We start from the raw sequence: 15577 nt of genomic DNA on the forward strand, positions 1-15577 counted from the left end.
GGAGATGAATGTTTCTCTCAATATGCTGTTTTCTATTATGTTCTTCTTTAGGAGTGGAAACCACCTGGGATTAACTGTTCAAATTGAACTTGATTTCTAGAAGCTTTTCAGCTTTACTGCATGCATGTGGCAATAATTACTTGCATAATAAGGGCTGTGTGGTTTGTGTTTTACCAAATGATTTAGGTATTTGTGATTGATTTCCACCTGTTTAAGCTTTGATTGCAAAATCACTCTATGGAGAAAAAATATAGATAAGTGTCAACATTGTGTAACTGAGGTAAACATCTCTTTGTGTCCCAAAATCTGCTTAACTATTTTCCACTGTTTAAATGTACTCTTGACTATGGACTATGACAAACTCTCCATATGAATTTTTAAATTGGTTCAAAACATTAGGCCACAATCTCTTTGGAATAATTTAAGGAATAATTTAATAGTAATGAAATTAAAGATAGCACTCAAAATAACCCCTTTAAGATGTCAAATAATTAATAAACACTTGCATAAATTCCATTTCCAAATAAAACCTTTCAAGAGATTCTGAAAAGTTTTGCATGCTAGAGTCCAAATACATTCATGCACAGCTCAGAGTGAGACTGTATGAAATAAAATAAAATAAAATAGTGATGGAAAAGTGAACAAGACCCATAGGGCAAAAGCTCCATGTCCCTCAGAGCAAGTTTTTGGCTGTGGATGGATATAATTTCTTTAGTAGACTGGAAAGTTAAGTGGGAATTGTAGGTCTCATTGTTCACCTTGGCTCTGGCAGGCAGATATGGTCCATGTTAGCCTAAGCTATATCCCACACAGATGAACTTGTTTGTGTGCCTGTTATCATACATGTAGTCAGTGGAATTTGGGGAGCCTCCCAGCTGGCTGGATATAAAAGTACCTCCCTCTAAAACAGGCACCTACATCTGGGAAATTGTGTAGCACTGCAAACTTTTTCAGCCTAACTTAGTGGTTTGCTTTTCCACTGCCTGTAAAGGGAACATAAGCATTCTGCTCACACATCAATCTATGGGAGCATAAACTAGGGCCTCATCTTTTGCAGAACCCATGTGTCTCTGAGCTAGGTAGGCAAAGGCTTCTGTTGTGTCTCTATGACTCCCTCCTTGTAGACATAGGTGTGTTTGGACATCACCTGAGAGGCATTGCAGTGTGTGAAAAACTGGATGCTGTGCCAGAGCCTCCCAGATGGCTGCTTCTGCACTAGGGAGCACAGAACATTGAGGTTCAGGCCCCCAGATTCCTTTCCAAGGAGGAGGGAATCAGACCTGCAGACCTGCAAGCCTCCAGCCTTCGTCTCAAGGCTCTCTGTGTTTCTGTTGTAGTTTGGTTTAGGCAAGACAAGCTTGGTGCATAGTGCTTGGTGAATGTTGCTGAGCTGGACCAATTTCATGGGCATTTAAAGGAGTGGCTCCAATTCAGTCCTTCAGAAGAGAGCTAAGGGCTTTGGAGAACATGTCATGAACACAGTTCTGAGCTTCTCTTGGCCCAGGGAAGAGCTTAATTAATTTCTTCCATAGGTCTCTCAGCATACTCTTTCCATTTCCATTGCTTAACTGTGAAACTGGCTTCTCTATTGGTATTGGAGAAGAATACCAGCTTCTCTGGAGTCTAAGTTCTGAGGCTCATATGTGGATGTACTGAATCCTTACAGAGCTGTTTGTTTTACAGCTGCATCTATGTTGGTACTTTAAAAAGGAAATATTCCAAACATATTGCAACTATTTTAGAAATTAATTTATTTAAAATGCATTTACAACATGGATAGATAGATAGATAGATAGATAGATAGATAGATAGATAGATAGATAGATAGATAGATAGATTAGATAGATAGATAGATACTTTTCCCCCCTAAATATCTGGGATTAGCAGTATGAGAAGTTATGTAATGTTAAAAATACCATCACATTCTCCTAGCTGGTGATAAATATGGTTTTTGATGTTAGGGATATTTTCCTCTATTAATCTGAACAGCATTTTTTTTTTTAAAGTTTGTCCCTTTTAGAAACATTCTTGTAACCCCTTGGACATAATTTTTTTTTTTTTGTTTTTCTCAGAGATCCTGAGATGATATTGATTTACTTGGGAAATTGGATTTGTCAGCTTTATTTCTGGTTGCTGTCTACATTAATTTTGTAATTAAAACCCAAAGATGTGTGTCTAATATGTATAAATCTACAAAAAGCTGAAAGAGGAAGACGTGTGCTAAAGCCCATTAAAAAAAGTAGTTTGACACATGTCATTGCTATGTTTCAGTGCAAGAAAGGAAATATTTCTTTGGCAGAGAGCTCAGAGAACATGTAGGCAAACCAAGCAAAAAACACATAAATCTGGAAATTAGTCTGTGAAGTGTTTGTAGTCACAGTCAATTTTTGCTAAAACATTCAAATACAAATTACTGAATTGCAGATTTGGTATGCACTACAAGTTTTGTTCATTTATACACAGATCATATGAACATATGCAGAACATGTGCATACACATGTTGCATTTTGTATATAAGGCTGGGATATGGAAGGAGAAGAAAGTTAATTCAGGGAGCTCCTCTCCTACCCACATCCTCTCAACTTCATTTTCCCCTGATCCTGATCATTCAAGAAACCTTAAGAAAGGGCAAACACACATTTCCCCATCCTCTACTCTGTTCTATGATGATGTTCTAATGCTTGGCATTATTATTCACCATACACATTATAGTAAACGATTTACTTTGTCTGCAGCACCACAGCCTTTGTGTGACGTGCCTCCTTTGTAGTTGATGCGAATAAGTCACTGCCTGTGTGTGTCAGCAGGGGCAGCGTTCTCCTGACTGGTATCTTCAAGGAGTGGTGTTGCTTTTTGAGGGCAGCAGCACCAAGGAGAGGCTCTGCAGATTTAGGGGCACCCCAGGAAACAGCAATCACAGTCCCTTCCACTGAAAACCCCCCTCAAGCAGCAACATTTACCAGGTGTTTCCTTGTTGTATTGCAATTGGAAGGCTGGTGAGAGGCTGTGGTCTAGCGTTTCCAGTGAGCCACAGCTGAAGATGGGTTCATAAACTCAGCACCCCCTTAACGAGGTGGCAGTGCAGGCTTGTGGATGTGACTGAGCACTAGATCTGTCTGCTTGAGAGCTAAACTGAGATGAGATAAAGTCACTGCCAACAAATATTCTCCAGCTCTCTGTGCTGTGAGTAAAGTCATCACTGGCTGGGTGTTGTAACCCTTGGTTTCCCAGCAGCTACCTGCAGCGAAGACCAAGTGCACTTTCCCCATGCTTCTTCCTCCTCAGCTGACTGCAGTCTCACATCTCTTGTCATGATGCCTGAAAAACAGTCTCTAGTGATAGGTGGAAGCTGGTTCTTGTTTGCCAGCATAACTGGGCTGAGAAGGCAAGGTCCAGTCCTGTTTCCATGGGACTTGCTGGCTGAAGGTTGTATTCTGCTCCTACCTGCCAGATGTCAGATGCAGGCTTTGTAGCTGCTTTTCCAGTCGTATGGCAAAAGCCTTGAGTCACAGTTGCTTTCCTGAATTTAGATACTGTAGGAGTAGTGTCAGTTCCTAAAGCTAGGTACTGGTCTCAATTAAACACTATGGTTTGGATTTCTCGTTTCTCATATTTGAATAAAAATTTAAGCAAGTGGTAGCTTTTGGTCCATCAGGATAAAATTACTCTGAGTAGACAGCCTTTCATCTAGTTAGTATTATCCATTTATATAAATTACTATGGGTTCTCAGTTGCAATTGCTCATTCATTTCTTCTTTCTAAAATGGACAGATTGTCATTTACATGTACATTTTCCCCTGCATATGAGATTATTGCTAGATGTATTTTATTTTGTGGCTTGGTAGACATATTCACCCCTACCTCTTGCCCTAAAATAAACATAAATCACATGACCTGATGTGATTTATGTTTTAAACATAAAAGACTTGATGCACTGAGGAAACAAGAAGCCATCATCCACTCAAATGTCTGGAGACCTCAGACACGTACACAAACCCATGTCAATCTGCAGACAGAAAGAGAAGGGATAAAGATTGGATTAAGAAGACCTTAAGACATGTCTCCTTAGAATCTCAAGGACATTTTCCTACCCTCTGCCATGTGCTACAATTCAAGGCCTGTGTTTCTTCTGTTTCCTTATGTTACACAGAATGTGACTCTCAGACTTTGAATTCAGAGGATTGTGGCTCTCAATCAATTCCACACAAAGGACTGTCTGAAACCCCAGAGTAAAGAGTACTAAGAAGCCAAGTGTGCACCTACAACTGCTGAAAGGGGATCAGTTGGGTAGGTGTCCTTGGAATATGTTGGATGGATGCAACCTTGCATGAAGTGATGGAAACTGGGACAGGATATTCCGCAAAGTTAGTTGAATGGCTGACATTCCTTACATCTTTGGCTCTATGTCCACATGCCAGTAAAAATCCTGGTGTGGATGGCTTTTAAAAGCAAATTTTTGGTAGAAAACATGCATTGTGTGGCTGAGTTTTGGAGTGTTGCTGAGTAGCTTTAGTATTGGGTTTGGTCACAGTTTTCCTTTCTCTCTGTTCGCTTGGTGACACCTCTTAGACACCCAGTAGTTCAAAAAAAGTGAAGGTCATAGCCCAAGTCAGTATGTTGCCATGTAATATAACTGTGATTTGAGAGAACTTTTTAGCAGTGAGTTATGCTCTATGTTGTGTCACAAAGTGGTAATTTCTCAACATCTCTGCAGGGAGAAGAGCCTTGGTACTCCTGCATAGCTTTAAAATTGTGTACCTCCTGCCTAGCTGCAAAACAGAGACTTTGTGTATCTATAGCTATTTTTTTGTTGTTGTTGTTGTTTTTGTTACTTAGCTCTTGATGTAAACTGTCATACTGGGTTCTTGTGGGATTTTGTGTTGCTTTTTTTGCCAGCCTAAACATTCTCATTCAGTTCTTTTCACAATGCGTCAAATAAAGAGAGTTAATGAAAACCTTACTTTAGATTAGTTACACAGAAGAACAGTAGCATTGATCGTGGACTTGCCTGCAAGGCCCTTCCTATAACCTTCCCAAAGCCTTGAATTCCTCACATGACTTAATCTCTGGAACACCTTTTGCTTTCTTCTGAACATGGTTACATGTGTGGTTTGGGGAACATGAAACAGGTGTGAACAAAACGGGCCTGGGAGATGAAACCTTATTCTGGTTATTTCTGGAAAGGTTTTTGCTGCTCCTTCTCCTTCAGAAATTGTAAATAAAGTAACTTCAAGGCCTGTAGAAAATTTAGGAAGAAGTTGTCCAGTTCTTTCTCCACTTTGGATCCACCTACTAATGCTGCAGATCATCCATAGTTTCCTGTTGATGGTACACCTTGTTAACTGCCTGAAAAAAGGCTTGACCTGCCTCTAAATTAACTTTCCAGAAGAAGAAACCCAGTAGAAAAAAGCCAGAAGACGACAGACCAGATGCTATCGTATTGCTTAACCTGGAAACAGCAAGTAGATGGATTGAACTGGGCAGAGGCTATACATTCACAGCTGTGATGTCTCCTGTGGCCAAATCAGCCTGCTCACTGCTGGTAGGGAGATGTACTGTGTGACAGTCACATCTCTAGCTGCCCATTGATTAGGCCTCTTTCCCCAGATCCATCCAGCTCACCCTCTGTTGTCTTTCTCAATGCTGCTTATGACAGAAATCTCAGCATTCTTGAAAGAAAGAAAAAAATTAAGGTCTCAATCCTAAACATATACAGATTTCCTGATTGCATGACAAATGTACGTCACTAAACTTCTGACCATCTGCCCAGGATTTATTCCTGTAAATAAAAAGCTCTGCACTGCAGAAAAAGCAACAGTTCTGTGTGACTGCCCTGTTCCATTTCACCTGGGTGGGCACACACTTTCATACTTTTCTTTGCACATTTGAACTGCACAGGCCACAAAAATCAAAGGCTTCAAATCCTGCATTGTTCCTGCTCTTGACTGTAAACTTTTGAAACAGTAGGGATTTCAGCCTCCACACTGAAATCTCTTCAAAGGGGAAGACTAATAAAGTACTCATAAAATAAAATACTCTTTTTTTCATTGCTTCTCCATTTCCCTGTACTAACCTTTTTTTAAGAGCATCTCATGGCTATAAACTGGGAAGGGTTTTCTTTAGATTTAAAAAACCTATCTCAAAACATTCTGTGTAAATATAGCATGAGCTTTTCTCTGTCTTTTCTAATAGGATGAACCTCTTTGCCAGCTATGTACTTCCAAATCTTCTTGCTCGCTGTGAAGATTGAGGGAGAAGAATGGGGTCACTGAGGTATATTTGGGCTTCAAGAAAGCCTGCCTTCCCTTCCTCTGTCTTGGGCTAATTTCCTTAAAACAGTAGTTTATCCATTTTATAGATCAGAGATTCAAATCCAGCCCTGAAATTAAAGTTTTAACTAGCAGTTCTGTGCACTCAAATCAGGGTCAAATGTGCATTCTGCAGATATCCCCTTCCTCTGCAGTTGGACAGATGAAACAAGGACTTAATAGGGTTGGAAATGAAATGGCAGGTGATTTCTGTAGACTTCTGTTGGGACAATATTAGATGTTTTCCCTGTGCTGCCCTGTGGACAAATAAAACACCTGTTTCCAGAGCTGTCAATCAAGAACTTCTAGGGTAGGAAATGTGTTTTAGAAAACTTGGGCTGTTGAGACACCATCTGGCATCTTTCTCTGTCAGTATGCTTTATTGCGCAAAACCGGCTCCCAGTACCACCCTGCAAAGCAGCTCCTGCCTTGCAATTCTTTATTAGACAAAGCAGCCTTGGACAGGTGGCATGATGTTTATCCATGGCTATTCTTCTCAAGAAAAAAGTCTATTTTCCACCCTGATGAGACTTTAGTGTTTTTTGTCTCCGTCTAACCAAGGTGACAAGTTCAACCAAGGTAACAAGTTCAACCAAGGTGACAGCCAGTCAGAGTGAAGGGGTGGAAATGACAGCCCCAAATGAGTTCTGATTACCTGGCAAATACTTGCTTTCCATGAGTAACATATATTCCCACTAACCTTCAAGGACAATGAAAATGTTTTTGCTAACATCACCATCAACCAGTCAACTGGTATAGCTAGAGATGCAGATATTTCTTGCAGGGAGGGGCTCCTCTGCAATTGGAAGTTAGTATTATCTGAGCTTAGTTTTGGTATAAAGCCAGCTGCAGAGTAATTTTGGATGGTTCCTCTTTACAGAATCTCAGCCACAATACCTGAAGCAGCTGATTCCATGGGCAGAACCAGCTGAGGAAATGCCTAAACTCTCATAAATTCAATACCAACATAGTTTACAATGATTTTTATTATGAAATTTTATCTCTTCTTCTTCCTTGTTCCCCCTCTTAGTTTATAACAGGCTTCTGGGATGTCCTGGGATTTGTGTGGGTTTTTTTGATGGAACGCCAGGTTCTAACAAAATCCCTCCAGTCTTTATTTTTAATCCTATTTTATGGTCTTCTGTTGCTTCACTCACATTTCCTCTCACAAGCATACCATGTCTTCCCCCTGTGAAATGCAAGTCAGCTTTTAACGTCAGCAATCAGATCTGCAGAGTGTACAAGATTTCCAGCCTCCTCCCCAGACACAACCAGGCTAATCGGTTGGATTCAGTAAGGAGCAGAGATAAAAACAGAAATGCACCAGAGGGTTAATTTCTAATATGGGAACTGGGTTTTTTTTTCTATGGAAAGTTTTATTTAAAAAAAAAGCGAGGGAAAACTTACCTAGTTAAGTGCATTTTACTATCATATTGAGCTATTTCAGTGCGACTACTTGAGGATGAATCTTTTTCTGGCCTGAAGTCCTGGAGCAACCCTTTAAATTCATAGCCTATATTCTTCTAAATTAACTGGTATTTGCAGACAAGCCCTCAGCTAACTTATTCTAAAATTCTAATTCTAAAATTCTAAAATAGACAAACCAGTGTCAACGCCAATGCCCAGGGGCCTAACTCAGCCAGCTTTTCACATTGAAGGCATAATGCCTCGTCTGCATCAGAGTTTAAAAATGTATTAGCTAATATGTGCTAATGACACACATTTAAACCCTAGTCTAGACAAAGCCTGTGCGACTGCCCTCTGAATGCTTGATGCAATCTGAACACCCTGACAGCAAATCTGATTACCCCATTTTAATCATGAAAGGCTATAAAGGCTATATGAGAGGTATCCAAACCTACCCCATAGTGAAGAACAGGGCTGTGCATGGGATCTAAGCCTCAAAATATCCTCATGGGGTGAGACCTCTGGCCTTGCACAAGCAAGCCTATCTGTGGGGATAAAAAACCAGGCTTTAGCAGACAGAAACGTATCTATGCAGAGGAATCTGTTACACCAGGGTGAAGAAAACAACCCAACAGCAATTCACTTGTGTTACTGCTTTGACATTGGTGATCAGCTCATAGTCTGACAGGAACGGGAGGCAAAAGAGTTCGATTGGAGCAGAGATGTGGCTGTGTGTCTGTATGCTGTAAACTGATCAGTTTAATTCAAGTAACAGTTTTTCTCCACACATTTTAAAGCAAGTTTTGAAATACTGGAAAGGATATTAAAAAAAAAGGATGCAATGATTCGAGGAAGAGAAGATAAATGCTTTATTGCAAAACACTTAAAAACTCAATCTGTTTAACTTAGGAGAAAGAATACTGAGAAGTAAATAGACTACAATATATAAATATCTTCACAGGGAGAAAATATGCAGTACTAAAGGATTATTTAATCTTGCAGAGAAAAGCAAACCTGCCTAGAAGAAGCCAGAAAAAATGAAGTTAGGAAGTTAGGACCTAATTTTGACAGAACTAATCTCTGAGAAACTATCAAGCAAAAAAATATCTTTTTAATCAGTTGATAACCTTGATTATGGATGGATGCTTTTATGGCAGGTGTATTTTAATCCACCATATGCTATTGGGATCACTATAGAATTAACAGCGACATGACTAAGACATGAGCAGTCCAAGTGAATGGGTTTTTTAGGCTTCAATGTTATGTGTATAAAAGTACATAAATTGGCAAGAAGTACTTACCAGCTAGAAGTCTGAGCAAATGGTTGTAATATGTCTGTGGTATGATTGCAGGAATGCTGTCTGCTAGGTTTAAAGGAATATATAATTTTTTCCTCTTGCTCCCCCACAAATATCCCTGTTGAAAGGGCATTTGACATTGGAGTCAGCCTATTAAATCTGAACAGGCACAGTGCTACCCAGTGTGAGGCAGAACACTTAATCAAAGGTACTCCTGAGCGTATCTATTTGATTTTGCTTACAAATTCAATGTAATGGGTTTATAAAGTCAGAGTATCTGTACCTTGTAGGCATAATTTCCTGATCTGGCTGCTTTTTCAGTTGACTTACTTGTTCTTGAAACATTCAGTTTTAACTCAGTAAATACATAACTCAGTCAGTTTTTGCTGTCCAAGCAGTCACATACAGAACCAGAAAGAATTTTATGCTGTTTCTACTTTCTTTTTGAGGGAAAAGTCAGGGTGAAAAAGCTGCAGAACCTAGCAGGATAACCAGAGTGACAAGTCCAGGGACAACTTGTACCCTTTCACAAAAAGGGAAAAAAGATTATAAAAGCCTCACACTTTTAATGCTGAACACTGAGATGCATTTGTTAAGTGGAAAAAATGGATGTCAGTTCTTTATCAGACCTGGCTAATTACTGGTATGGGGACCAAAAGAATATCCAAATCCAACTCTTTCCCTTCTTCTCTCTCCAAATCTCCTTCTCCAAATCAACTCATATTATCCCAGAACATTTTTGTCATACTAACACTGACTGTCAAATCCATTCTGATTTTAAATAAAACAATGCTTGCAAGACCAGAATTTTTACTTAAACAAACCACCCAGAATGCTCTTACAACAAATTTTCTAGCTTTAGATTCCATAGCATTTGCTGCACATCATGTGCAGCTAAATGTAGCATGGCTTGATACAGGATTTTCTCTAAATCTCAGTATAGCTGTTCCTTAAGTGAATTTGATGCTCTGACAGTCCTGAACATGCAAGTTTTGCCCTAAACACACACACTTCAATAAACAATTGACTCCACTATGTACAAGGAGATATTAAGAATTTCCTTTTCAGTGATGGGAATAATGTAGTCTTCATCAAACATGATCAAACATAAAACATTTCCTGTGGACATAAAATGTACTTTAACAGAGAGGTTACACTTATCTCCCTTGAATGTGCATGGTTAAATGCACATTTTTCCAAGAGGTTTTGCACAGTGCATCTCTTAATCCTTCTAGTGGGAATCAGATATATTGCAGTAAGAGGCTGGGGCCTCTAAGCTGATGAAAGTCACCCCTCACATCAGTCCAAGACAGTTCAAAGCTGAGGATGGTCTGAAAAGCTCCCCTGGGACAACAGGAGTTCAGGCCAACCTAACTTACAACTCAAATGCCCTCAGCATGTTTGGGCAGTTGAAACCAAATCTTCTGCTCCACTAGTCCCTATTTGAGAAGAGGGGGCGCTGCTATAACTTTCTTCCATAACTTGCAATTGCATACCAGGCTGTTGCTCAATCCCATCTCTTGAGCTCATGGTTAGCCTGATGTGATACCTCTCTTTGGCCCTTTTCCTTGTTTTCTTCCCACTACTGCTGTGAAGATCCTGCTAAGTGTAACTGGCTTTGAGTCTTTGCCAAATGGCCATCTTCCTTCAACCTGACTCAGCTGCAGAAACTTGCTTTAGGTCTTGTGGGGACCTATGAGGATCATCTAATTCAATTACTGACCACATCAGAGCTGACAAAAAGTTAAATTGTGTCATTAAAGGCATTGTGCAAATGTTCATAAACACTGACAGCCTTGGGGTGTTGATCACCTCTCTGGAAGCCTATTCCAGTGTTTGGACACTATCTCAGTAAAGAAATGCTCCCTAATGTCCAGTCTAGGAGGCTTTCCTGTATAAAAAAAATCCTGTATCAAATCCTGTATCAAAAGCAGCTTTCTCATTATTAATCTCATTGTATTAACTGCAGAACTCCCAGCTGGATACCCCAAGAGTCATCATAGGGACATTTCAGCATCTAAATGATGGAGCCCAACATTTTAATCTAGTTTGCCTCAAAGCACACGAAGTTAAAGCTAGTTCTTGGGCCCAACCTGATACTCATTGAGCATCTCCCTGGATTTCAAGTTCCCAGCTGAGACATTACAATATTACAGGATGCCTACATGCTACTCATACTCAAAGTTTAGATCTTTGGCAGTATCTTAAAGCCAGTGAAGGAGGTTCCCTTTTAACTGATACTATACAAGGACTAAAAAGGTACCCTTCTAAAGCTGTGACAGCCTAGACAGTCATGAAAACCCCAATGAAGAAAAGGAAGAAGAAAAATATATGCAAAACAAATATAGTGATTAGGTTACAAGGTTCTGTCAAAAAAATGTTTTCTGACTGGATTTGAAGATGTTTTGTGAGAGAGACAATGATCCAAAGGGAAAGAAAAGGCAGACACAAGAAAAGGAAGGACAGAATATAATGAATAAATATGGCATGGTATATGCTGAGGTGAGTTTTCTCACATCTCTTTTCCCCATCCTAACTGGCATCCACACGCATTTATGTTACAGTACCTAAATGCAAGCTGTCAGACCTAACACATTTTTGCCAGAATTATTCATGAAACTTTATGATCTCAAGAGAGGAAAGAGTTATTACTTGGATTAAACTAGTTAATTTTCATTAACATAACTGGCATATAATTACTAGTTTCACCTGAGTAGCTTATCACAGGCTCTATAGCAACCATAATTGAGATGTACTTGATTTTTTAAATTTTGTGTGTACTGCCTGAAAGCATAATTTTTTTCCCATAATAGATGTGCTAAGCCTCTTTCTTTTCCCCTTTTGTACACAATTAGCATTTCATTTAATATTTCTGTGTTCCAGGTAGATGCCAGAAGAGAAATAGGCCCTAAAGTACCAATCACCAAAAGCCATGCTGGAGAGTTCCTTCACTACTAAATGCATTTAACACTAATTGCTGTTTATTGAAGGACCCGAGTGAAACCTCTCTTTGACATGTATCTGGATACTCCCTGCATGTTTCAGTTTTCCATATTTCCCACTGCTGGTGCTCCACTTCATGGGACCAGCTCTCTTGTGACTGGCTCCTCTGCCTGCACAAGGGTGTGGCAAAGAGGGAGCTGCTTCTTCTGACCCACAGCAGTTCTTACCCAACACAGCAATGAAAATGGGAAATTAGTACGTGTTAATTTTTTACCCATCTGTTTGTTGAAAAAAAAAATCAAAGGTCCATGCTGGTACTTCCTCTACAAATATTTTAAATTATTTTAATCTTAGCGAATATTGCAAGTTCTTTTTTGATTTATAATACATTTAACAAAGTTATCTGCAATTAATAGTTCAGGTAGGGGAAAGATGTCCAGGAGACTCTTGCTGGATTGATTAAAATTCAATAATATCAGAAGAAATACTTATGCAAACAATATGGTAGAAGTCATATTTATTGATAAAAATTAATATATCTGCTATAAAATTTTTAACAGTAATGCAACTGAATATTTATTTTGATGCATAAACCTGAATGTTACATACCAAATACAATACAGTAACACTGGTTTCCTCCTTATTTACATGTTTATGAAAATTGATATGCAATCCATGTTAAAAGAACTTGTAATGGAGAATAGTTACATTAGAAAAATAATATTCTTGATAAAGCATTCTTGAGGACTCCAATCACATTTTTCAGGCCTCTTTCAATAAGGCAAAAATCCCTGGTACAGCATATAACTTAATTTACAAAATACAATAACTTCAGACACATCTTCAAGTTTTCTTTTGGTATGCTCTTCCTCACTGTAAAATTACTCAATTCTCTTACTAAACAGAAAGAACTTTCTATAACAAAACATAATGAGTTCTATTACATATTACATATAAATCGCTGTAGCTTAGCGACCATAACTGGGCAATCTTTTTCCTTAACTGTTTGCTCAATGAGCTTTTCTTAGATGTAGGACATGTAGTATTTTGAAATCATTATGACTGTGGTAGCTTTCTTCAGTTTTCATAGGAAACAATCTGTCACATTTTGAAACTTTTTAAAAATTTTATTTTATTTTAGAAACTGGTGCACAACTACATTTCCACTCACAAGAGAACGTCACAAATGTAACTAAAATTAGGCTTGGATAACTTTGAAAACATACTACTATGTGCCCAAATCCAAATTTCTTACTTTAATACTTTATAACCCTGCCATGCTCTAGGAATTCTTCTTCTGCATAGCTTCATTACTAGTCACAGTCAGATAGTTTTAATTCCTTCAAAGGCACAAAACTTCCACCTCTTTTCCAGTGTTGCTCCTACACCAGTGAATTCTTGTTTAAACATGCGTGGCAGTCTCATCAAAAGCATTTCTATCTCATTTGCAGAGATCTGAGAAAGAAACAAAGGTAAAATTAAAGTGAGAAAGCTGCCCTGTAGCTTGTAAAGAATAAACATTAAGAACAGATGTCATAGGGGTGCAGGGGAGACAAATCCAGGCCATATGAAAACAACCAACCATTATTATTTTTTTTTAACCTTAGCCTGACATGACTTTCCAGAGCAAGTGTAGATTCTTTGAAGGAATAATTTTGCTCCTGTACATAGTATTCCACTGTAAAGCAATGACAACGGCCATGCCGGGGCTGTGGCCACAGTGTGGTATGAAGCTAAAAGCTACAGTCATGGGTGCTCTTATGAGGAGGAGGAAGCAGATGGGACCTTATTCTTCTTCTCAGCCTATGTGGTTTTGAATGCTTCTCCCAGCTCCATTGGTTTTTCTGTTTCAACAATACTTTAATCAGCTCCCTGTTGTTACTGAAGGCTGACTATCCATGCAGCCATCTTCCCTCGGTCTTACCCATTTCAGCAGCCCCAGATAATACAGCAGTAAAGCTCCCAGTTCCACATTATTCAGGATGTTTTTAACCTTTTGAAACCTTAATGACTGCTCACTTTACTAATAGGCAAGATGCTGTCATTATAGAAAACACTTTTGCAAAGGCAACCTTCCTGGTATAATCAGTGGGAAAATAAAGAAATGAACAGTTTTGGAATATGAGCCATTTTATCCTACTGCTTCTAAAGTGGTGGTCATGAAAGGAACAGCAAAGAAATCTATGGGTGCTGCCTGTTTTCCACAGGTATCTCCATGGTTTGAAAGGCTTATCTGGAAATATTTCTGCTTATTCATACTAGTAGAAACCTTCCATGGAGAAACCTTTCCTTTTTAAAACAGTATATAAACATAAAATGTGCTAATTATACTTCAGTACACCAAAGGGTGGCGAGAAAAGATCTATTGCCTCTGTAGAGGTTAGTGCAGCAGAAAAATTAAATTATTTGTTAAAGGTAGCACCAAAACTCAGTGTTGGAGGCAGTCTAAAGCCTCAGTGTGATCCAATCCATCTTTTAAGTACTCATATGGCAGCAGTGGGTGTCTGGTTACTTTTGTGTAATGTATCTGAGCTCTGTACCGAGCCCTCAGCCCACATGGGTATGCTGACCTTATCATTCCTCTTCAGGCGAGGAATGACAGGCTAACCATGGAAAGTAATTGAAATTCATCTCTGAGATTGCATCTCTGGATTGTGCTATTAAAAAGTAATTTGTTTCTACAAGCAGTTGCTTCCAAAAGACACCAATGAGGTCAAATTTTGCAGCTTGTGTTTATTATGCAGTAGGTAGGTCCAGAGGTAGCTGCAGAGATGGGAGACAATGCTCCTTCCTCGAGGGCTCTGTTCGCAAGTCAAGAACTTGACCCTGGCAGCCCCACATGTTACTCATGTGAGCAAAAACTCAAGGGCAGAGTCCACAGCCATGCATAAGAAGGGACCACAGCAGTGCAGGGTGAGAATATTGAAGAACTCACTAGGGAGAAGCAATGAGCAGCAGCAGGGCTGGAGCCCAGAGAGTCCATACTTTGGATGATTGCTATCATCACTCAAGAGATACAGAGCTGGAGAGGTCATCCATGGAAAAAAGCAGTTGAAACTTAGACAAATACCGTGTTAAGGAAGGACTTGAAAGATAACTGAGGAGATTGGACAGACTAGGTGATGCAGGACAAGACTAAGCAAAGTGCAGGGGCACAGAGAAGCAGAAGAATGGCTGGAGGTGTGAAGTTCTGGATTTATTAGGTCTTGATAAAACCAGACATTAAAAAAAGAGTTCAAATTCACCAGTTTCTCACCTCTTTCTCTCATCCCCTACTCCCTTTTCATTGTGGGTGGCAGTGGGCTGTAAAGCACTAGCAAACCTGAGCTGCTATGGCCTGAAGGCAGTGCCTAACAAAATCATCATCCTTCCTCACTCATCAGTGCAGCCTGCTGTAATTCCAGTGAGCTTCTAGTTCAGGACCTCCTCTGCTTTTAGCTCTACACTTTTTCACAGAAACAGGGGAAGGATTCAGCATCATCCAGAAGCATGAAGCAGCTCATCAAAGCAGTGAGAAGCTGATCTTAGCTATGAGCTGAGGGAGCTGTTCAGGAACAAAACATTACTAGGATCAAAGGAGTTGTGTTGCAAGACCTGGGAAGGCGCCATCATCCAAGTATT

At 39.5% G+C, this 15577-nt stretch overlaps 1 protein-coding gene and 1 long non-coding RNA gene across 19 annotated transcripts in view; one reads left to right on the forward strand and one right to left on the reverse strand.

The window, feature by feature from the left end:
- The first annotated feature begins 611 nt into the window (after nucleotides 1-611).
- LOC146768695 (uncharacterized) lies at nucleotides 612-12364 on the forward strand. Its single transcript, XR_014954526.1, has 3 exons — nucleotides 612-3183; nucleotides 4151-4287; nucleotides 4715-12364. It is a non-coding gene; the product is annotated as an uncharacterized LOC146768695 (long non-coding RNA).
- A 92-nt stretch (nucleotides 12365-12456) lies between these two features.
- The window catches only part of ENOX1 (ecto-NOX disulfide-thiol exchanger 1), a 355527-nt gene continuing 352406 nt past the window's right edge, over nucleotides 12457-15577 (reverse strand). For all 18 annotated transcript variants that reach the window (XM_085577203.1, XM_077781387.2, XM_085577161.1 and 15 more), the window contains one exon: nucleotides 12457-13411. In XM_085577203.1, the coding sequence (XP_085433329.1) occupies nucleotides 13280-13411 (132 nt within the window). In that variant the 3' untranslated portion in view covers nucleotides 12457-13279. The remainder of the gene's footprint in view (nucleotides 13412-15577) is intronic.

The sequence above is a fragment of the Lonchura striata genome, chromosome 1 (assembly GCF_050655825.1).
Source record: "Lonchura striata isolate lonStrDom1 chromosome 1, ASM5065582v1, whole genome shotgun sequence".
NCBI lineage: Eukaryota > Metazoa > Chordata > Aves > Passeriformes > Estrildidae > Lonchura > Lonchura striata.